The sequence below is a fragment of the Protopterus annectens genome, chromosome 9.part0, assembly GCF_019279795.1.
Source record: "Protopterus annectens isolate FY-2018-M chromosome 9.part0, PAN1.0, whole genome shotgun sequence".
In the NCBI taxonomy this organism is placed as follows: Eukaryota; Metazoa; Chordata; order Ceratodontiformes; family Protopteridae; genus Protopterus; species Protopterus annectens.
Genome location: NC_056743.1, coordinates 1851713846 through 1851738006, shown reverse-complemented (window position 1 = coordinate 1851738006; position 24161 = coordinate 1851713846). Strand labels below are relative to the sequence as shown.

General features: G+C 37.1%; 1 protein-coding gene across 1 annotated transcript in view; it reads left to right on the top strand.

Annotated features, from left to right (window-relative positions):
* LOC122810994 (signal-regulatory protein beta-1-like) overlaps positions 1 to 24161 on the top strand; it is a 443272-nt gene that overhangs the window by 339062 nt on the left and 80049 nt on the right. The window contains exon 4 of the mRNA XM_044082508.1: positions 16393 to 16499. Coding sequence (XP_043938443.1) covers positions 16393 to 16499 — 107 coding nt within the window. The remainder of the gene's footprint in view (positions 1 to 16392; positions 16500 to 24161) is intronic.

Genomic DNA, 24161 nt, shown 5'->3' with positions numbered 1-24161 from the left:
AAAAGGAAATCTTGGGATAAGGAATTGTTAGATATTCAAAGTAAATTAGACTCTTATAAACATAATAATAAAGAAAATATTATGGACAAGAAAGTTATTGAAGAAATAAACAAACTAAATGAGAAATACAAAGAAATTTTAACTCATAAAGTTAAAATAACTTTAGAGAATACAAGTTTTGTCTTATTCAATAAGCCCCAAATACTTACATAGACTTAAAAATAAAACAAAAAGGTTGAATAAACAAAACCATATCAAAGAAATCTTTAATTTAAGGAAAAAGAAGAATGTTTCTAGTATACCAGAAATACTAGATGAATTTAGAAATCACTTTCACAAAATTAACCATAATAATATTAACATGGAACCTAAAGATAAAATAAAGGAGTTTATAACCACAAATATGAATAAAAAGCTTAATAAACAACAGAATAAACTATTGGACAAGAGTATTTCATATACAGAAGTTATTACACAAATAAATAAGCTTAAATCAAACAAAGCACCGGGTAATGATGGTATTATACCAGAGATATATAAAATCCTTTCTAAAAATACATATTCATTAATACATAAGCTTTTTATTTTGGCCCAAACTGAGTTAATAACCCCCCCCATCTTGGCAATATACATTTATTTCGCCAATTTTAAAACCTAATAAAGATCAAACTAGATGTTCTTCATATCGGCCCATCTCATTACTTAATGTTGATTATAAAATGTTTATGAATATCTTTGCTGATAGATTGAAGACAATCACTGCCGGCATTATAGATATAGATCAGACAGGCTTCATTGTAAATAGAAATAGTTTTGATAATATAAGAAGAACTTTAACATTAATAGATTTTGCAAATAGGAAAAGAAAGATTTAACACTTATTAGTCTTGATATAAGTTCAGCATTTGATTCAGTAAGTTGGGACTATCTGTTTACCTTAATGAAGTGCACAAACTTCTCGGATGCATTTGTAAATCTAATTGAACATTTATACAAAGGAACGTTGGCTTATATTAAGGTAGGAACATATGTTTCACAAAAATACCCATTCTTAAAGGTACAAAACAAGGATGTCCACTTTCTCCACTATTATTCACTTTAGTAATGGAGCCTTGGGCTAATTTGATCAGAAACAGTACTGACATAGAGGGTTTTGAAATAGATGAAAATACAACATCCAAAATTCAACTTTTTGCAGATGATGTTCTAATTACATCAGCAGGATCTAATTCTTCTATACAGTCTCTATTTGATAACATGATGAATTTTAAAAGTATTTCTGGTTTAATATTCAATGAAGAAAAACTAAAATACTACCTATATATACACGAAAAAATATTCTCATTAGTGATTTTACTAAATATGTACCCAATTCAGGTCAGATAACTTATTTAGGTATAATACTATCTAAAGATATTAAATCTATTATATATAATAATTATAATACCTGTTTTCTTAATATACAAAATCTTTTTAATACCTGGAATAATATGTTTTTACTATGGAGGAGAGACTTACAATTATTAAAATGATAATATTCCCCAAGATTTTATACTTAATACAATCAATAATACTTCCACCTACAAAAATAATTATCAAGAAACTGAACACACTAATGTTAAATTTCTTATGGGCACCTAATAGACCTAGGATTGCATTAAAGAAACATACTAATAGCTGGTCTCAAGGGGATATTTCTTTTCCAGACTTTAACTTATATACTATCTCTTCTATTGTAAAAGTTATTACTTTATTAATAGATCAGTCATATGTCACAAAATGGAAAGATTATTGGGAGCTAATTAGTATACACTTCATGAAAATCTCCTTAACACATAAAAATATGATTGTAAATAACTCCATGTTATGGTTACTAAAGGAATTTTGTACTTCACCTATTACACCTAAACATATGGTTTGTTACCCATTAAATATTATTATTAGTTATCGTAACTTTATATTCATGCACCCTAAGTATAGGGAATGGAATTTTATTATATTTCCTATAATGTATACTCAGGGTATGCTTTTGTCATCTACTTCTGAAGGAACTCATTTAGCTATAGATAATGATCTAAAGTACTGGTATCAGTTGATATCTGATAATAAAGTTAAAATCTAGATTTCTTAAAACAAGAATTTGATCTAAGAGAAACTTGCTGGTTAGAGGTTCAGACCTTTAGACAACATCTCATTAATAAAATAGATTTAATGTCTATAACTGTTAAAGTATCTATTCCAACACTGATTGATTACTTGATATTAAATTTACAACATAAGTTTCTGATAAAGGTAAACTTTCATACATACATAAAGTTATCAGACAAGAAACTTTTTACAGTGTAGATTCATACTGGAATTATTTCACTTCTATTAATGGGGACCCACCAAATCAACAAGATAATATATATTGGAATCTGCTTATAGAACTACGTCTTCCATTGTCTGGAGACTTTATACATGGAAATTTTTACATAGATCTTTTTATACACCTTTGATGATGAATAAAATAAATAATAAAGATAATCTATGTAAGAGATGTAATGTAGAAATTAATGCTGACTGAGCTCATATGTTTTATGACTGTATAAAATTGAAAGAATACTGGAAGTCAATTAATGAATTTTTGCAGGCTCTTTTTACAGATAATTTCATTATTTCTAAATCTCTTATATTATTCAACACACCTGTACCTCAAAGTGTTAAAAGGTTAAGCTTCCCTTGTTATGGTCTATTCTAGCAGTGGCTAGGAAAATAATAACTAGAAATTGGATTTCAGATACACCTCCTTCGTTCAATGAATTTAAAAATGTTATGAATATAGTGTGCCATATGGAAATAAACACAATTAGGACTAGAACAAATAGAAAAACATCTTATTTTATTGTATGGGATAATTTACAAAATTTGTTAAAAAATTTTAATTTCAATAGCATGGTATTTTAGTTTAATTAATTGATCTGATTGTAGTGGATGTCTTTGTAAATACTTTAGTTGTTTTGTTGAATATTATAATAATACCTATTTTTAATTACTTGTATAAAATTGTTATGATATTTCTCTTATATGTTAAAACAATAAACCTGTTTTGAAAAAAAAAAAAAAAGAAACTCACAAGTGGAAGGTGCACTGCTTACATCTGGGACTGTTGCATAAACTGACCCCATCCCACACCTAGCTGTACTTCAGGCCGGGATTCAGAGATGATTTTGAAAACTCCAAGCTGGATCTACCCATATATCCAGTTCCTCAAATGAATCTACTGTTTCAATCGGTGTGTGCTGTATTTAATTTTCACCTTTTTATTTCTATCTTCCAAATGCCATCTGCTTACTTTCTAATGTATTTAACAGCATCTGATGCTCCTGTTGCCAAGTTATTGTGTAGACAAGCCCAATCTGTAACACACTTAGACAATATACTCAATTTCAAGCCATCTGCATACAGACTGTAGAACACCTCTGATTACAAAGATAGGCTTACGGACAAATGTAAACAAATCTGGGCCTAATACAGCACCCTGTGGAACACCCTGACTGTAACCAAAGATATAAATTGTCTAATCACTGTATGATACTTACCATGTCTTATATGTAAGCCATGCAGCTATCCATCTTATCAAGAACGCATCAATACGTAGTTGTTTTGATTTATTGATCAGTGTGTTGCTCATGGCTCTGTCAATTCCATATGAATCCCATCACAGCACAATTTTTCATTCACAACTGTTATTATATTGTTATAATACATCATGTTCCAGGAGATACTAAATGTATTTTCTACATGCACATGCTGATGTATGGTTTTAAGTCCCTCCTTTACAATTCTGCTAATACCTTATCCAATATTAAGAAATGAGTTTTTAGACAGGTCCTAGAAATTTGGCACGATGCACATGTGTAATTAATATGTGAAATGAATTCATACTGTTATATGACACACAGAGACAGTCTGTCATAAGATATCCATATTGCTACTTCACATGCAACCTAATAGGATATTTCAGGATTAGAACCCTAGACACCATCATACAACCTACCTTTTGGTCCTTTGAACCACAGAAGCTGCTAGATGAACAGTGACTCGCCCGCATAAACATGTACTGTGCTATTCCCAGTTAAATTACACATAAAATGTTATGTTCAGATTGTTGCTATGTGGCATACTAACTGTGTGTAAGGTCATACAGCATAACATTGGTGTTATGGCAGTTACATGGGGACAGTGATGTTTTGGGGGTGAGGAAGTAACACACATTTTCTGCTAGGTCGCACACTACTCTATCATTTAACCTCCCTTTCCAACATGTCCCTTGAATGATGTACCGGTAATATGTTACAGTAGGACTGCATGAATATTCCATGCATGAGGCCTAATGAGTACTGATGGTGACATGTTAGTGGAATGGGTGTCAGTAGTCCCATGTGGATGTACTGTCTCCAAATAGGCCATTATAGTTGCCTGCATATTGTATCTGGTCCATAACTATGATGACGTAACATAACAATCCACTATAATACTGTGTAGGTTATGAACTTACCTTGCAAGTGCAGCAGTTGACATGACTGTATTTCAGGGCTGACTCTGTGTGATGCAAGCAGTACAAAGCCAATACATGGAGAGGTACAGGATGTGTTAGTTGGCTGGCATCACTGTTATGATCTGTATGTGAGTAGGAGTAAGGTGCTAGTCCCTAGGGTGTCAGTGAATGTGCTATGCATTGTCTCTTAGCCAAAGCCAGGGCATTCTGAGTACACCTCCCTCTGCCTACCTCTTCCGAGTCCTCCTGGGACTGTGGCTGTGATGATCTAGGCACTGGTGGGGGACTGTGTATCCCTTCCTTTTGCAGCTGTTTCCACAGGATCAGATTGTGTAGCATAACACATACTGTGAATATCTGTGCACATGTGGCAGGGGCATACTGGAAGGATCCACCGGATATATTGAGGAACCACTGGAACTGTGTCTTCAGAAGCCCAAACAAATGCTCTATGATGTTCCTAGTTTGTGCATATGCCTCTTTATGGCATTCTTCGCTGGGTGTGTGTGCATTTCTGATGGATGTCATCAACCATGGTTCCAGGGTGTAGTCGGCATTCCACGATAAGTGGCCCTGTGGGATGTGTCAAACATCTGGTACAGCTGCAATATGTTCCAGATATGGCAGTCATGCTAACTGCCAAGGTTGCCAGCACACATACTCATAATAATGCCCTGAACATTGCACACGACTTGGCAGTTGATGGAGTGGTGTATCTTGTGGTTAATATAGATTCTGCCCTGCTCACTGGGAGGTGCCTTGATGTGTGCATGTGTGCAATCTATGGCATCCAGTACTTCAGGGTAGTGTGCTACATGGAAGAAGTGTTGCATATTGCTGGCCCTCACCTCAGGGTCAAGGAAGAAAGATATGTGCTCACTGGTATGTGGGAGCATAGCATCCAGAAATCTGTGGAGTATCCTGGATGCAGATGCCTGTGACACCCCCATCATGTCCCCAGTTGGTCTTTGAAAAGTACCTGTAGTTAGTATCCTAAGAGCTACACATACATTAGTTTCCATAAGGATGGGATACCCCTGTTGGCTCTGGCTCTGAGTTAAGTGTATGCGCACACACACACACACACACACACACACACACACACACACACACACACACACACACACACACACACACACACACACACACACACACATTGACACTCATGCAACTTCAGTTGTGCCCCTACAGAAATGCCCACAACGTGTCCTCAGACATATACACACACTGACAGCCCCCACCCCACATATTCACTAAACATGCTTATACCACTATTGCTTCCAAAGAAGTGAATGGCTGACTACCATTTTTGATTACTTTTTTTCAACAACAGTGAAATTAGTATGCCCTTTAGCAATTCTCTGAATCATAACTCTCAACTGTACAGACTTTCACAAAATGTCCAGATTTTTGCTTCTTATTTTAGGTCCATTTTTCATAAAATTGCGGGTTTCTGGCAAATCACTGACAAGTCATTAATGATTAAAGTCAGAAAATAACAAGAGCCATTTGAGTTTCATAATCCATACTCTTCAGAAAATTCATGCTAATGCAGAATCTGCTATGCTATCAACTTTCTAAGTTTGTAAGAGCAATATTTAAAAATTGACCCTATGTTTGTGCCATACCATGCAATCTCTGACCCTGCTTTATTGGAAATGCTGCAAATGCATAAGTTAAATGGATAATCAATTTACTCTCAGTAAAGAACTTAACCTGGTATGTATCTTTAGTAACATATGCTGGAGAGAGATAATTGTCTATCAGAGTTTAACTTTTGGAACACACTTCCACGTCATTTCAAATGGAGCACCTCACTGGCCCTGTCCTGGAGAAGGACAGTAGCTGCTGATAGTGTATTGTGGATATACTGAGTTGCATGCTACAGGGACTGGGAACATGACACTATACAGTAAACTCTCAGTTAACCAGCACCCATGGGGATTGGTAGATGTCGAATAAGTGTAGTTTCTGGTTGTTTGAGAGTTACTATTAAAAACAGACCTGACAAATACTGTACCATATACTATACCATACCATGAACACCATATAGATTTGATTTTAATACTGAAATACAGTAATTTAATGTCTGACTGGAATGTTGTTGTGTCTTTCGGCTTTTCCCGGTTAGGGGTCCCAACAGCGGAACTCCGGTCTGCTAATGATTGGCAGTAGATTTTTACGCGCTGGCTTGCCGGGCCTAACGCACAACTTTCAATGAAGGAATGCCCATTCACACATGTTGCCACAGAGAAGACAGTCTAACTGAGAATCGAACGGGCAATGTCTAACTGTGAGGTGACAATGCTACCACAGCACCACCACAATTTATATTTCCTCTAGAAACTGTGGCGTGTGGAACGCTTTTCAGGGGCATGTTATGTGGACTGGAATTGAATGAATTGAACAGAGAAAGGGAGAGAGAGTGAATGCATGCATGAAAGTAGAAGCAACTGTGTGTGCGAGATTGAAGAGATGTTTGAAAGCTGAAGACAGTGTGTATGAGAGACTGGAGAGAGAGAGAGAGAGAGAGAGAGAGAGAGAGAGAGAGTGAATGCATGTATGAAAGTAGAAGTGAAAGTGTGTGAGAGATTGGAGAGATGTATGAAAGCTGAAGAGTGTGTGTGTGAGAGATTTGAGACAGAAAGAGTGAGTGAATGCATGTAACTAGTCTAGTCCAGATACAGATACAGAATTTGCTGTATCCAGGACTGTTTGTAAGCTTCTGAGTCCCACAAGCGTGTCTGTGTTGGAGGGAAGCCTTCTAACTTATCAGTGGGAGTGATAAGCACTAGGTAGCCTATCTACCACATGAGGAGTGGTTTCTGGCTCAGAAATTGTAGTTGATTGGCCATTTGGGTAGTTTTTTTTTCTATCTCTTTCAACTTTCTGGTTTAAAAGCCCGCGTTTGCACTTCGCACTGTGTAGCCAAGCTGAGGCAAACTATTACTGGTGCCAGAAAGTCTGCTCCTCAGTTTTTCCCTTAGATCTTGCTAGTTCTTTCTCTCTTATACTTCAAATAGCCTAATCACTTTGCACTTCAACAGGTTTTTGCAGCAATCATTGTAAAACATCTAAGTGCCATCAGCACTAGTCATTCTTCACAGAAATAGCTCCAGTACTTAGTAGTTATGACCACCCCTCCTGGTATGATTAAAGGGCAGTTCACTCAACTTTCTCCTACTGACCTGGTCCACTTGGGCATTCTGAGGCAGTGCAGCAACTGCTTCATGTACACAGACAACCATTTCCTCTTACCTCCCAACACTCATACTTGTGAGAGATGCACTTATATCACCAAAGTGGAAGCTATGCATTTACCAGCCAAGACCAGACTACCTGGTCAAGAGGAGAAGGTAAACACCTGCACGACACCACATGGAACACATAGCCCTCCAGAACACAAACTATCATAGCTCTCACATAAAAATACATATCACATGCCCACCTTCATGGAGGCTCTCAATAGAAATTTAGCCAAACAGCAAAGACCTCCAAGACTGAAACGTACTTGACCACCACAACACAGCGCAAACTGCAGGACACATAGCTCACCTCCACAGTGTGCCCCCTGAACCTAAGCCCCTAAGGCTAAACACCTTACCCAATATACTAATCATAGTCTACTCAATATTGAGGCACACAGATGTCCCACTCACAAGGTTGAATAAGGAGAAGGTAACAATCAGCTGTCTATCAGGTGCCAGAATCCAACACATAACACATGCAGTCAGGTCGCTCCACAACAAGTACAAGTATGACCCTGTCATTGTCCTTGTGGGTGTGAATGACCTGAGATGCACCTCCCCGGACTACATGAAAAGAGACATTGTGGAGCTCTCGGATTATGTGGCCCAGGCAGGTATGACACTAGTCCTGAGCAGTATCCTACCGTCACCCAGAATGATACCACAGTACAAACAAAAAATGATTGACTTCAACAATTGGCTAAGTTCCTGGTGCCATTTTAAGGGGATGACATGACTGACAGACCTTGATGCTTTGCCAGAGATGGCCTGCATCTGTCACCCCTGGGTTTCTGGGTACTGGCTAAGGCTTTTGCCACCCATATAGTGCCTTTTTAAGGTGGTTTTCCAAAGACCAAATTATCACCATAACAGTTATAAATAAATGCAATCTGAGGGTCATGCTGATCAATGCTAGAAGTCTAAATCTCAAGATACACTCACTTGAAACACTCCTTAAAATGGAGAATATCAACATTTGTGCTGTAACAGAGACCTGGTTTAAAGCGGCAGAAAGTACCCCTGTGTCACCAGGTTTATAACTCATTCCACACCTTTCGGGCCCAAAAATGGATGGAAGCTCCAAAGGCAGTGGTGTCTCCATATTCATAAAGGATATGCACACCTCCAGACTAGTAGCCCAGCATAATGCATCTGAGATACTTCAGGTACAACTAACATTGGATAAGACGGCGATCCAGGCCATAGCCTGCTATAGGTCCCCAACCATGTCGCTCCATGTTCCTAAGCACCTTGGAATCTATAAAGGTTCAATTCAACACTCTCTTACTAGGAGACTTCATCTTCCCCTCCATCAAATGGGAAAACTACTCAAGCATCAAAACACTGGCCCAACGCTTCCTGGAATTCATCAATTCCAATACCCTGGACTAACTCATTTGACCCTCCCCACTAGAGGAAGCAACATCCTTGACCTGGTTATTACTAACATGGGTGACCACTGCTCTACACCAGTAGTCAATCCCTCCCTGGTCAGATCCGACCATAAATGAATCACCATGAAAATCCACATCTCACTCACATCCCCCTGCAAAGGTAACCCCCTTGAAAAACTTCTCCAAAGCTGACTTTGGTCTCCTAAAAACAGAGATGGCTAACTTCACAGCACCCATACTAATGGAAAATAGCTGCATGACTGCTGAATCATACACCAATGCACTGTATGAACATGTACACAAATGCATGGAACTAGTCATACCCAACAGAACTAAGATTCTTTCCTCAAAAAAAAGGAAGCCAATCTGTTGGTCCCTTGCCATTAATAAACTCTACAACAGAAGGAAGAAACTTCTACAGAAAAAGCTTAAGTCCCAAGACTGGAAAAACTCCCTTATTAGCCTCAACAAAAATTTGAGATCCCTCATCATATCCCCTAAAGCCAGCTATGAAGGCAGAATTGCAGCAGACACTAAAAACAATCACAAAGCCTTCTATAGCTATATCAAGAATCTCCATGGCAATACCCACGTTTGCTCAGATATACTGGACAATGGTACCTCCTATAGTCAGTCAATAGATATTGCCATCATACTGTCCAACAGATTCAGTGCCGACTTTACCCTCCCCCCCCCCCCCAAAGGACCAATCACAATACCAGAAGAATGCCAGGCACCCAGCATTACTGTAGCACAGCTTAAAGCTGTATTGTCCAATGCCAAGAATACAGCTTCCATGGGACCCGATAATATCCTGGCTGTATTCTACATGAACTACAAAGCAAACTGGCACCACATCTGTCTGCCCTATTCAGTCACAGCCTCACCTCAGGCTTTGTCCCTACTGAAGCCTCAAGCTAAATGCCAAAAAGTGTATAGTCATCCCCTTTGGCAAAACAAAGTGCCCACAAATTACCACATAGGTGGTAATCCATTAAGTACGGAAGAAGTAATTAGGGACCTGGGGACCCAAGTTGATAGCAATCTCTCATTTGACAACCATGTGGCCAAAGTGGTTAGAAAAACATTTTATATAGCCCACCTAATAATGAAGGGATTCACATCTAGATCAGGGGAGGTCATCATGCCTCTTTATTCATCCCTCATCAGGCCCATAAATGAGTACAATACCCCTTTTGGGATGTACCTTACCAGACACCTGCAGCAACTGGAAAGACCCCAAAAGTACCTTATCAAGAGGATCAAAGGGCTCAAACAGATGCCATATGCTGTCCGGTTAAAGAAACTCCAGCTCTACTCAGTGGCATACTGCCTGCTCAGAGGCGATCTGTGCCTGACTTATAAAGCCATGTCCAACCCGGAATTAATGAACATGCTGCATCTCAGAAAATCCAAATCCCATCGAGCTATGCGCTCGAGAGACTTGAATCTCAGCACTGAAATAAATAGGACATGCTGGAGGGACAGATTCATAACCCAGAGGCTCCCTTCACTCTGGAATAAAATCCCAGTCCAGGTTAGGCAGAGTCCCTCATTGACTCTCTTCAAGAGGAATCTTGATGAGTGAATGGGAGATCGTAGGTTTACCCTGGGTATTACTTCTGTGTCACTGTTAGACAGAGGCACAGTATACTAACCTCGAAAAAGGGCATAGCAAAATTAATTTAAAATGGGTGGTGAAAGCCAAACACACTCTGGCTAGGCTTATAAATGCCCTAGGGCAGATAGCCTAGTATTAACCTATGAATGGCACACTGCTAAAGTCATCCCTCTCCATAAAGAGGGAGCGACTACAGACCCTGGGAATTATCGACCCATTAGCCTGATTAGTCTGTTATGTAAAGCTATGGAGTGCATCATCATGGGCCTGATTAACAAAGATATATGAAATCTCCAAACTCTAGACCTGCTCAACCTGGTTGACTTCTTTGAGTCAGTCACCAGGGCTGTGGATGAAGGTAAGGCAGTGCATACAGCCTACCTCAATCTGGCCAAGGACTTTGATACCATTCCTCACTTGGGAATTATTGATAAACTCACCAAACTAGGCATCGACCCCTATATCACTAGGTGGGTTGCAAACTGGCTCACAGATAGAACACACAGAGTGAAAATAGCGGGCTCCAAGTCAGACTGCTTACCAGTCATGAGTGGTGTCCCAAAGGGATCTGTCCTGGGTCCTCTTCTGTTCAGCATCTACTGCTCAGAAGTCTAGGCCAACACAAAGGGACTCTGGCTGACCAAGTTAGACGACTGCAACCTGGGAGCCATTATTAACTCCCAAAGTGATGCAGACATCCTACAGAAAGGCCTCACTTAAGCTTAATGCCAAAAAATGCATCATCATCTCCTTTGGTAAAAACTCAGTTCCCACTAATTAACATATCGATGGGAGTGTCTCTCCTTCAACCACCACATTGTCACTGTGATCAGAAAGTCCTTCTATGTGGCACATCTTGGTTTTGCATCTAAGAAGAAAGAGGTCATCATCTGTCTCTACTCTTCCCTCATTAGAACAGTCATTGAGTATAATGCCCCATTTGACATGTACCTCACTAGACACCTGCAACCACTGGAGATACCTCAGAGTACCTCATGAAGATGATCCTAGGCATTAAACACATGTCCTACACAGACAGACTCAAAAGACTCCAGCAATCAGTTGTCTGGGAAAAAACCCTCTCCCCTCATCTTCCAGTTACCCTTGGTGTCCCCCAAGATTCCATCCTCAGCTCCCTACTATTCTCCCTATTCACCAACAACCTGCTCACTGCCACCAAACAAGCCTCTCTCATACACTACGCTGACAATTCCATTCTCATTTGCTCTGCCCCCACTTTACCTGAACTCCAATTTATCACACAAGAATCTTTCTCAACCATAGAAAGCTGGGTATCCAACTGCCAGCTACTACTTAACCCCAGTAAGACCAAACTCCTCATATTTCAACCATCCAAATCTACCCCAAACTCCCCTCACTTCAATATGTTTTTCAAAGACAACACCTCCATCTCTCCATAACTTCACACCAAACTACTCCGAGTGGAGATTGACAATAATCTCAAATTTGACACCCATATATCTGTTACTATAAAAAAAGTTCAAAAAAAACTTGGCACCTTATATATAAACAAGCAATACCTCACTAAAACTGCTAGAATATCTATTGCAAACTCCCAACTAATCTCCACCTTACTCTATGCATCTCCCATACTTATTAATCTTAGACAATCAGACTTAAGAAAGCCAGAGACATGCTACAACAAAACCGCTAAATTTGCCACTGGTGTTCCCTACTGCAGCCACCACTGAGTCTTCCTTAAAGAATTAGACTGGTCTCCAGCTCCCACAACTCCTTCACCTGAATCAACTCTCCTTTGCCCACAAACAAGTAAACCACCTTCTCAAAATCCCATAACTTCAATCACTTCTCCAGCCCTTCCACTCATCAAGACCCTTTCACTCCAAAAACAAAAATATCCTCCAGATCACCAAAGCCAAACACAGTGCAGGAGAATCTCTATTTTCCTGTGCCATATCCAAGCTCTGGAATAACCTGCCCCCCACCATTACTACCCAAACTTCCTCCAGTCATTTCAAGACTGCACTTAAACTGCACCTAAAAACTCACTGGCTCTGTCATTGCCCAAACGCTGACTAAATACCTCCCCTCCCTTCTGCTCTCTCTGCTCTCATCCCCCACTCTGGCTGAATTAATCTGCAGTTGCCATAAAGGTAATTGAATGTATATATAGTAGTTTCTTTGCTTAGCGTACTCAACAACTCATTACTACTATATACTACTATATACAGTAAGCTGTTTATATTGTATGTCTGTGTTATTGTTCAAACTTTATTGTTTATATTTTTATTTCTCATGACTATAATCTGTACCAAAGGTCTCTCTAATATATGCTATCAATTTTGTTACTCAATGTCATTATAAATTCTCATTTTTACAATCTGTGAAGCTTTTATCCCCAGGCCTCCGCTGAAAAAGGACTTGTGTCCACTCAGAATTTCCTGGTAAATAAATAAATAAATAAATACTATTCTCTGTCTCATATCGCCTACTTAGAGGGGATCTCTGCTTGACTTACAAAGCAATTTCTGACTTAGCTCTGTTAGAAATGCTACATGTAAAGAAATCCCAATCACTCTGCACCACACACTCCAGAGACCTCAACTTCATTACCACAATCAACAGAACATGCTGGAGGGACAGGATCCTCACCCAGAGACTGCCCATGCTCTGGAATAGACTTCCCATACATGTCAAGCAGAGTAATTCGCTAACCCTCTTCAAGAGAAATCTTGATGAGTGGATGGGTTAAATAGAAAGTTCACCCTGGGGATCACTCCAGTGGTTCTACTTGATAGAGGCACTGGGAACTCACATCAGGCGACACAATGCCAGGGCACTTCTATGGGCTAGGCTTGCAATGGCTCAAGGGCCATTAGCCTAGTACACACCTATGACCTATGAAAGCTGAAGAGACTGTGTGTGAGAGATCGGAGAGAAATGTGCAATCTGATGCAAACTGACTGAGTGAGTATGGAGCGAGTGTTGGCATTTTAGTGATTTGACTTGTTTGGTTTGACTTGTTCTCAGGTTGGGGAGAGAGGAATTTATTTGTATCTTCCTTTTTAAAACTCTAAAACTCTAAAAAATGTAAGGTATGTTTCTGCAGGGGGAAGACAAAATACAACACATGAAAAACTGAATTGTTCATACTGTAGTGTAGTTCTTCGATTTTTTTTCTGGTTGTTTGAGAGTTGCTTGAGAGTTCTAGTCACTTATGTTCCAGATAAGTGAGAGTTTACTGTACATGGAAATGCTGATCTGCATGCTACACTTATTGGGAACCAAGTACTATACATACTATGCTGAACTCTATGTTATAGTGACTGGTATCCTGGAACTATACATTAGTATGTTGAGTCACATGATACAGTCACAGGTAACTTGGCACTATAGAGGGATATATTGAGTTGCATGCTACAGGGAAAAGGAACTTGACATTATACATAGAAATGCTGAGCTGCATGCTACAGGGACTGGAAACCTGGCACTATATATATTGACATGTTGAGTTGCATGGTAGTTACTGGGAATCTGTCACTATACATTAATATGCTGACTTCCATGGTACAGTGACAGGGAACCTATGCATTGATATGCTAAGCTGCATGTTACCGTGACTGGGAACCTGGCATTATCCACTGATTTGCTGAGTTGCATGCTGCAATGCCTGGAACCTGGTACTATACATTGATATACAAAGCTGTATGCTACATTGACTGGGAAGCTAGTACTGTACATTAATATGTTGGGTTATACATTGCAGTGACTGGGGACCTGATACTATACATTCATATGCTGAGTTGCATTCTAAAGCAGCTGAACCTGATGCTATATATTGAAATACTGAGTTGCATGCTACATTGACTAGGATATTGGCACTATACATTCATATACTGAGTTGTATGCTGTGGTGACTGTGAACCTTGTTAGAAGCTCATTGTGCAGTTCTAGAACTTATTACAAGATCTTTTTGGTGAAAAACTGTTATAAGTTACAAGTGTTTATAAATATTAAACATGGTTGACATTCCCATACACATAGTCATTAATCAATATCATACTAGTAATATACTAGCTTAAACAATTATTGATATGATACAGATTGATAACAGCAACACAGAGTAGTTAATATGGCTATAGCTTCCTGTAATACTTTTTAATCAAACAAATGGCAAGTATGACAAATACACTTAGTAGAGTGTTGTGGTCTTATACTAGACAGACCCTACAAAATACCCAAATCAAGTTGGTGGTTTATAGGACAATGATTTTTTTTTATCATATTAAGCTAAGAACATTAATATAGATTATACACCGCCATTCCCTACCTTAGTTGTAATATTATATGGAATCATTATAGTATGTTCTTTATCTGCTATTTTGAGATGTTTATGTGGGAAAAGCAGAAAAGGACATAAATCAACAAACAATGAAAATAAAATGAGTAAGAGCACAGAATCTGCTAGAAAAATTAAAAGGTCTTTAGAAGACACTTTATAATAAATCTGAATGGGGTATACAAAAATACTGAAATTATGTCTCTTATTTCACTATTGATTCTGAACAAAACGCCCAATTAATTCAGTTACACTGAGGTCAGTTGTTATGTTTCTTTCTTGTTCATAAATTGGTGGGGTTTTGACGTACTAGCAACAGAAGAGAAATACATCCAGTTTTTACCTAGAGCTTGGTGACTGAACAGCTACCACAATATGAAATGTAAGCCTTCCAAAAAGTTTTGAATTTCCTCTAGATCTTGTGAGTATCTACATATTCCATTAGAGTGAACCTCTGGTAGTCGCTCTGATATGTGGCCTAAGATGGAAGGAGGACAGGTAATGATGACAGTGTTCTGTACCCCAGGAGTCTGAAGCCATTAGTGATGCAATCGTAGGCACAATTATGCAACAGTGGCAACACAGAATATTCTTACAACAGGCTTTTGGTGCAGAGTCTTGGGTGACTGGCAGTGACTTTCTTTGTCTAGCTGCTTCACCTATGAAACCTTAACTAAATATCTATGTGCCACTACACAAGGTTGTCAGTGTAAGGTCTCTGGTAAGTGGCCTTATTTCAGCCGCTGCAGCTATGGGACAAGGCCCCGGGTCAATAACAGTGACCTTGTTTGTCTAGCTATTTTACCTATGAAACCTTCAGTGAATGTCTATGGGCCACTACAAATGGCTGCCAGTACAGGATCCCTGGTAGGTGGCCTTATTTATGATGCTGCAGCTATGGGGCAGAGTCCCTGGTAAGTGGCCTTATTTCTACTACTATGGCTATGGGACCTTAAGTCTATATAATTTTGTTATGGTTTACTGATGATCTCACAGACACTCCAGGAGAGGGTGGAGTTTTATAGTACAGTTTCTCTGTTGAAAGGTCTCACTACCTTAGTTCTGTAAAAGATGTAACTGTTATAGCTATAGGTATACAATCTACTGGAATTAATTGGATCATTAATAATAAATTGTTTTATTTGTCATTGCTTGGAAATGCCTTTTTTTTCCAAAATAGATTATTTTAATATATGGAGAATTAAAAACTGGAGACATACGCTTTTATTATATTACATTTTCTATAACTATATTTTTATTTCTTTTAGTTGGAAGGGTGTCGTATAGTGCCATTATTGGAACAGTGCGTCTCAGTTTTGGAGGTTTACTTCTTGGAGTTATTGTTTTTCTATGTTATCATGAAATGAAAACAAAGGTTTGTAATATTTTTCTTATGATATTGATTGTAGATGTGCTCGATGTAAAACTTCTGTTTACTACTGTTTCCTTTTCCCCAAGAGAATGCCACTTGAAAAGGATATTTATTGCAGCATGCATTTACCTTTCTGATATTAATGTATTTGTGTCATCATGAAATGAAAATGTTTTTCCTCTTTTTTATTATGTTTGCTGTATTTGTGCACAATGTATAACGAGTATTTGTTTACAGCTGCATATATTGACTTTACTATCTTGATTTCTGCATCAAAACCTACTGTGGCATATTGCCTATAAATGTACTATACTAAGTACAAACCTGAAAATATAGGTAAAAGAGAACTTTATAAGAGTGTATAAAAATATTTGGAAAGGGATTATAGGACTGGGTGTCACAAGCCACATGGAAGTGAGTGGAATGGATATTGCAGGGGAGAATAGGAATCAATGTCACAGGAAGTATAGTTGTGGATATCACAGGGGAGTACAGGAGTTAGTTTCAGAGGAGTATGTAGAAGTGAGTGTGACAGATAAGTATAGAAGGGGTGCCATGGGTGAGTATAGGATTAGGTATGAAAGGGAAGTATAGAGGCAGGCATCTTAGGTAAGTACAGGAAAGACTCTCACTGGGAGTACCAGAGCAGTTCTATAGGAGTCAGCACCATGGGGGAGTATAGGGATAGATGTCACAAGGACGTATAATTTATTTAATGTATTTATGTTTTCTTAACAGGACACATATTACAAGGATGGTAGCATTTTTCATGAGAGACCTGAGATGGTAGTCATACTGACTGGGGAAATTTGGCTAGGCCACTGAGGAAATTCTACTCTTTTTGATCTAATCCACTAAGTAGTGCTAAATGGCTGCTACTAACCTCAGACACTTCCAACATGGCAGAGCAAAGGATAGCATTCAAAGGCCTGAAAGTGCTCCAGGGCCTGCGGAGCATGATGCAGAGACTGCAGGGGCAGCTGTGATAAATTTTGGTGCCAAAGGACTTAAAACACATGCCTTAATGGGTTTCATACAGGCGGAAGAGCCGAAGGATAGAAAGGAGGATAACTGGAAAACAAAACTAGAATTAGACCTACAAAAACAGGAAATTTCAGAAAGTGTAAATTTTGAAGCTGATGGTATCAGTCTGGGTGTATGTTTAGCTGGTGGGTAAGGTGTTTTTAAGGACAAGCACCTGCAGCAAGGTGAAGTAAGAAGAACTGATACAAATGTTTAAAGGAGAACTAAAAAGACTTATGCTAAAATTGTGAGCCAGGGAAGCAGAAGAAGAAGTATAGGAAGAGGGAAGCACAGGATTGCAATGAGTACTGAAGCACTGAATGTGCAGAGAAAATTACAGTTAAGAATCAAAACAAAAAAGCAGCAAAGCCATTAATGGGCATAAGATTATGGATAATATTATTTTGCCACTAGGCTATAATTTATAAGACTTAAGAGCATTAATTCACTTAGATGATTAAGACTTTTGTGAACTGGCATTTAAAACGTATTTAGAATGTTTTATGAATGAAGCAGAGAATACAATGCTGTCACCAAGGAATGGATGTCTGTTTCAAAATTTAAGCATGCAATTAAACAGAAAATTAAATGTATAGCTCAGAACATGAGATCTTGAATAATGTGACTTAAGAACCTTTTTGTATTTGTTTGTAGTACAGTACATGATGTTAAAAAGTATATGAGGAAAGAAAGTTTGGACAGGAGGCTGGGAAGTGTAGAGAACAATGGATGAGAGTGAAGAAAAATAATGCATGTACAAAACATAATATTGCTAAATTGGTAAATGGGCACTATAAGATAATGGGGCAACTTAAACTTTTATGGAGAAATGACACATTTGGTGCAAGACTGTAACAAAAGAAGATGTGGTCAGTATGCAGTGAAACAGCATATTAACAGGAATTTTAAACCAGTATGTAGAAAATGTAATGAGAATTGACATTTCTAGTTTAACTTTCCTTTGTAAGAACAAGAAAGGCAAAATGAAAAAAGGAAAACAGAGAAAAGAAACAATTGGTTGAAAATGTTACAGAAGATATTTGTGAAGAAAAATATGGGGGAAATAAGTGAAGAAAAGAGTGTAAAAAATGCTGGAAAGGATGGTTAAGTGAGGAAGAGTATGATCTGCAGAGAGGTTTCAAATATGAGTTAAAATAACTTTGCAACTTAAAATGTTATGAAGGAGAGGACAGAGAATTGTAAACACTGGAAGAACAATAACAAAATTATGAAAACTCAGTTTAAGGGAGTGCTAGAAGAAAAAAACATAGAAACAAGATCACAAAAAAGTAAAATGATGATGTAGGACTATTGACATTAAATGTAACTTGTATATAGGGTTTTCTATCAAAATGTGGAAAATCAAAACATTTTTCCACATCTTGAGCAAATTTGTTTTCCAAATTTGGTAATACAGAATTAACAAAATGTCAGAAATGGTAACCACAGAATTGACATTTGAACACTGGAAGTTCCAATGTCAAAAGTCCATGCTACCAGTAATGTTTTTGCAGGACGGTAAGCCCCCTTGCACCCCCTACATCCACTGGTTATTATATATTCCAACTCCAAGGTCACACTACAGTAAGGAAAAAGGTAAATTTCCTGATCTCCACTGTAGTTACCAGAACATCAATCCCATATTGATACTCTATATAATATTCATACTCTAATATCACCCACCCCATCCAACCACTATCTTTCTTTCCACTCCACTAACTACCTTGATTATAGCAAGCTCAGATGCTCATAAGCCTAGTACTTATTATACAGTAGGAACTTCTTATTGTAACATTTGCTAATGTCTGTTATGTACTTCACAGATAAAGATTCTAGTTGTCTACTGATGTACTATGTTCTTCATCTGTAAATATGTTATAAGTAATTGCTATGTTAAATTGTTAATCGCTATGTAATCCAATGTAACTACTGTCTGTTTATTTTAACTGTGGAGCTTTTCTCCCCAGGCCTCCGCTGAAAATGGACCTACGTCCAGTCGGACACTCCCGGTCATCAAATGTAAATAAATAAATAAATAAATATTAGTGAATGCACACTACCTTTTGTTAATGTGTATTTGAACAATTGCAGAACAACATTACGGAAACTGGAAAATACACATTCGACCATCCCCATTTCGCATAAGTGCCATTCCATATTTAGATAATAAACTGTATACATAATGATATCAGCAGTTTGTTAGTTACTGAACGGTATATACAGTTAAGTACTGATGTGAAATATTTGTTGAGCACAAGGTATGGGAAGAAGGAAAAAAGAGAAAGGGTTAAGGCAATATGTAAAGGAAGATTGTATGGTCATTGAGACATAAGGCTTTCAGTTTTGGGGATTCTCACAAGTAGTGAGGAAATAAAAATATAAGCTGTTATAGTAATATAATCTGATAGGGTGGTAATCCGTGATATGATAAAAATGGAATATGTGTCAGCCTACTCAAATATGTCTGAAAGAAAAAAGAAGTTTGAGGGAAAAATAAATAAGTATTTAATGGTATATATTGTCAGTAATTATAATAAAAGACTTTAAATGCAATTTGGGGAAATGAAGTGAAAAAATAACAAGATGTTAAGGTCATTAAAGATTTCATGAAATGTGTTGGGTTGAAAATAGGGAAAATATAGGTTGGACACACAAAACAGTTTAAAGTAGACAGTGTTTTATATTCAAGAAAAAATATGAAGAAAAAGATGGGGTAAAATGTATCACTTTTCAGATTACATAGCAATATGGGGTGGAATAGCAGATGACAGAAAGATAATAATAAAAAGTGGAATAAAATGGTTAACTTGTGAGGTTAATAAAATAAAGAAATCAATGAAAAACACATAAAATTATGAAAAGGGCATGCAGCAATGAGGGGGCACTACAAAATTTGGACATATTGATGGGTGGTCTATAAGGAAAAACATAAAAAAAGTTTTTTTTTTTTTTTTAAGTTGAGAACAGAATAAAAAGAAGAGTTAAGATTGACTATCAAGAAACTATGAGAATATATAAACATAAGATAGAATAAGGTAGTCACAAAAATTAGTAAAACATAAAAATATTTCTATGGAAAATAGAGAGAAAAGGAAGACAATGATGTATATATAGACAAACATTCTTTATAAAATTCAAAAGAGGACATGTCAACATTTTAGGGAAAGAAGTTAAAACAAGAGAAGGGAAGAGAAATGCAATATAAAGTGAAAAGGCAATTAACAATATAAACAGGAGTAATGTAAATATATGGTTGAAAATGTGCAAGTGGAATATGTGAAAAAGAAGTTGAAAGAGAAAAATAAAAGGTGAAGGGGATATATGGAAATGTTAAGAAACACTTAGAAGAGAAAATTAAAATGGAAGAATTAGAGGAAACTGAATGGAAGGAAAGTGATGAATTAGCACCAGGACTTAATGAGCTAAATTATGGAGATAATAAAGGGATGAATGAAAATGCTGTCTGTTAAAACATTTGATTAGTAGTTAGAGAAAGATATAAAGGAAGAAGAGGTAAATGGAGGTGGGGAGATGACTAAATTTATAAGGAAAAATATGAAAACAATTTAAAAAATGGAGACCAACAGTCATAGGGAATGCATATAAAATATTTATGAAAATAAATCTAAAAAGGATGCACAAAGTATTGGATGAAGTTATAGGGAATGGGGATGTTGATGTAAAAAGAAGAAGAATGCAAAATAAGTGATATATATATGATTTTGAAAGAAAGCAAGGAGGTAAGATTAATAACGTGATTTAGCAAAAACATTTAACAGGGTAAGACATGCAGAAACATAGAAGATATTAGATGCACAAGGAAATGGGGAAAATTAGTGCATACAATAAGAATATGTTATGAAAAATCATTGGTGAAAGTTATGATAAATGAATGGATCTGGAAGAAAAAGAAAAATGAATTAATAAGAATTAAAATCTAAGAATTAAGAGCCAATCCCAAACATGTAGACACAAATGATATAATAGCCAACTAATTCAATACCCATTTTATACAGACAGTACAGTCTTTAACCAACAATGTGACTAATCAATCTCTTGAGGTCTGAACTCAATCAAATAACCTCCTTTAATGTTTATCTTTTAAGGCAGTTCACACAGATACCATCAAAGGAATACCTCAAAAATGAATTATTTGTGAAAGGCATTGTTATGATTCTAGGAGGTTGGATGCTCTATAGCAAGGTCCTGGAAGTCAAACCCATACTGGAGTTAAGATAGCATGAGATCTAATAGTATTAAATGATATCAACAAACTTTATGTGCTCAGGATTCTAAAGTAAAGAAAATGAAAATGAATAATGTTTGGAGTAGACTCAGAGCTTGGTACCAGATATCAGCTTGAACTTTCTCATTCTCTTTGATAATAAGCACAGTTATATGCTATGGCTGTAATTTTATCTCTGTGACACTGAATATTGTGATAGTCATAGTGAAAAAGTTTCCTTGACATGTCACTTAGATGTACTCAGTCTTCTTTTGTTGTATGTTTTGAAATATAGTCTTGCATATATTTAAACAATTTTGCTAATAAAAAGTATAATAACTAAATAAGTAACTAACTAAATAACTAAATCCCACAACTGCCCCAACAATCTACCTATCATATCTTAAAATAGCAGCTGAGGCCATTGCATGTCCAGTTTCTATTCTGCTAAATCGATACACATCTAAAAATAAAGACACCACATGGAAAACAAACATTCATTATTCTATTGCACACGTGGAATCAATACAGATTTTTGCAAACTATTGGCCAACTGTAATTTTTTCTACCCTATTAAAAATATAGAAAGATGCATTCATATACAACTTTTCGACCGTCTAATAGATAACCAGTTTATGTCTTCAACCCAACACCACTTCTGTCCTCATCACATCACAACTATTGGTTTGGGGAATTTTGTTAATACTGTCAACATCCACAGAAACACAACCTCCACCATCTTTCTAGACTTATAAAAAGCTTTTGATACTGCCTCCTACCAGACATTTTCAATAAACTCTAATCATTAGCACTCACTATCTCTTCACTGCAATGCTGTCTTAACTACCTCTGAAACAGAGCACAAGTAGTGATATGGAAAAAATAATTTCTCTACCTTCTTGTCATTAAGTTTTGGTGTCCCACAAGGATTTACTCTAGGTCCCATTCTTTTGAACATATTCATCAATGACTCTCCACTGTTGCAAAAAATGCTACCCTAGTTCAATACACTGATAACTTGTCCCAAATCTGCTCTACCAAGTCTCTCTATAAATTGCAAGACATTATACAACAATTTTATTATTGAGTGAAATATTACTAGTCATAAACCTTAAAAAACTAAATTAATACTTTTCACCCCAAAACACATCTCTGCCAAGACAACACTTTTCTTTATCATCTCTGCCAATAACGCCAAGACAGAACAATATATTGTGTGTCACCATAGGTGACCAGTTGAAATTCAATCACCATTTATCAAACATGGTTAAAAAGCAAACACTGGGCACATTATACAGAATAAAACCTACCCCACTGACATAGTTGGATGACTTGTAGCTTCTACTTTCTTACTGCCATCTCTCTTCTATGCTGCCTCAATCTTCCATAACCTTCAGGTCTCACAATTGTTCAAACTTGAACAATGGTATAATAATATAGCCAAACCTGCTTTAATTTATAACAGAGCACATTACTTCCTAGCCAGCAGAAAATTAAACTGGTTAAAACTACCACATCACTTAGCTCTTTCCCTCCTAATTACAATACACAGACTCCTGTATATGCCAGAAGGTTGACACAGCATTAACAAATCAATACAAAATTACTTCCCCAATATAACTATGCCCTAGAGAAAAAACACTATAACCAAATCATCAATTTTAATTATTGAAAAAAAAAATCCTATCTCTTTACTTGTTTCCTGCCTTTCTATAACCAGTAGAGTCCGGTTTTCAGATTTTGCTGAATTCTGGGCTGTTTTGTAGTTTCTGTGTTGCCCAGAACTTACTAAAAGAGAAGGAAGCATCTCTGTTCATCAGTGAGAGTGGTGAGCTTTGAGCAGCCTATCTGTCGCTGGAGGAGTGGTTTCAGCTCAGAATCTGTAGTTTTATTGGCCATTTTGGACTATTTTTATCCCTTTCATCTTTCTGTTTAAAAACCTATGTTTGCGTGTTTTTTGCACTTGTATTACCTCAACAAGATCCTGCCTGGGTGTCCTGCAGAGATCTACAGCAGCAGAGAGAGAAAAAAGGGAGACTTTGAATGGATTAAGTACCTCTGTTTTAATTTTTATTTCTTATTTTTTTGCTAGCCACACTATTCTGAGCATCTTTTATTAACTTTGCAACTTATTTGAACTGTTTTTTAAATTCTGATACTGTTTGTACTTTGATCATTTTTAAGTGTTTTTCAACTGTTGAACTGTTGAGGGCTGCACACAAGTGCAATAGCCATTTTTCTACTTTAAAAGTGTTGTTTTACTGTATCTGTTTTAATTTTTGAAAAAAAAAATCCTATCTCTCTACTTGTTTCCTGCCTCTCTATAACCAGTAGAGTCCAGGTTTCAGATTTTGCTGAATTCTAAGCTGTTTGTAGTTTCTGTGTTGTCCAGAGCTTACTAAGATAGAAGGAAGCTT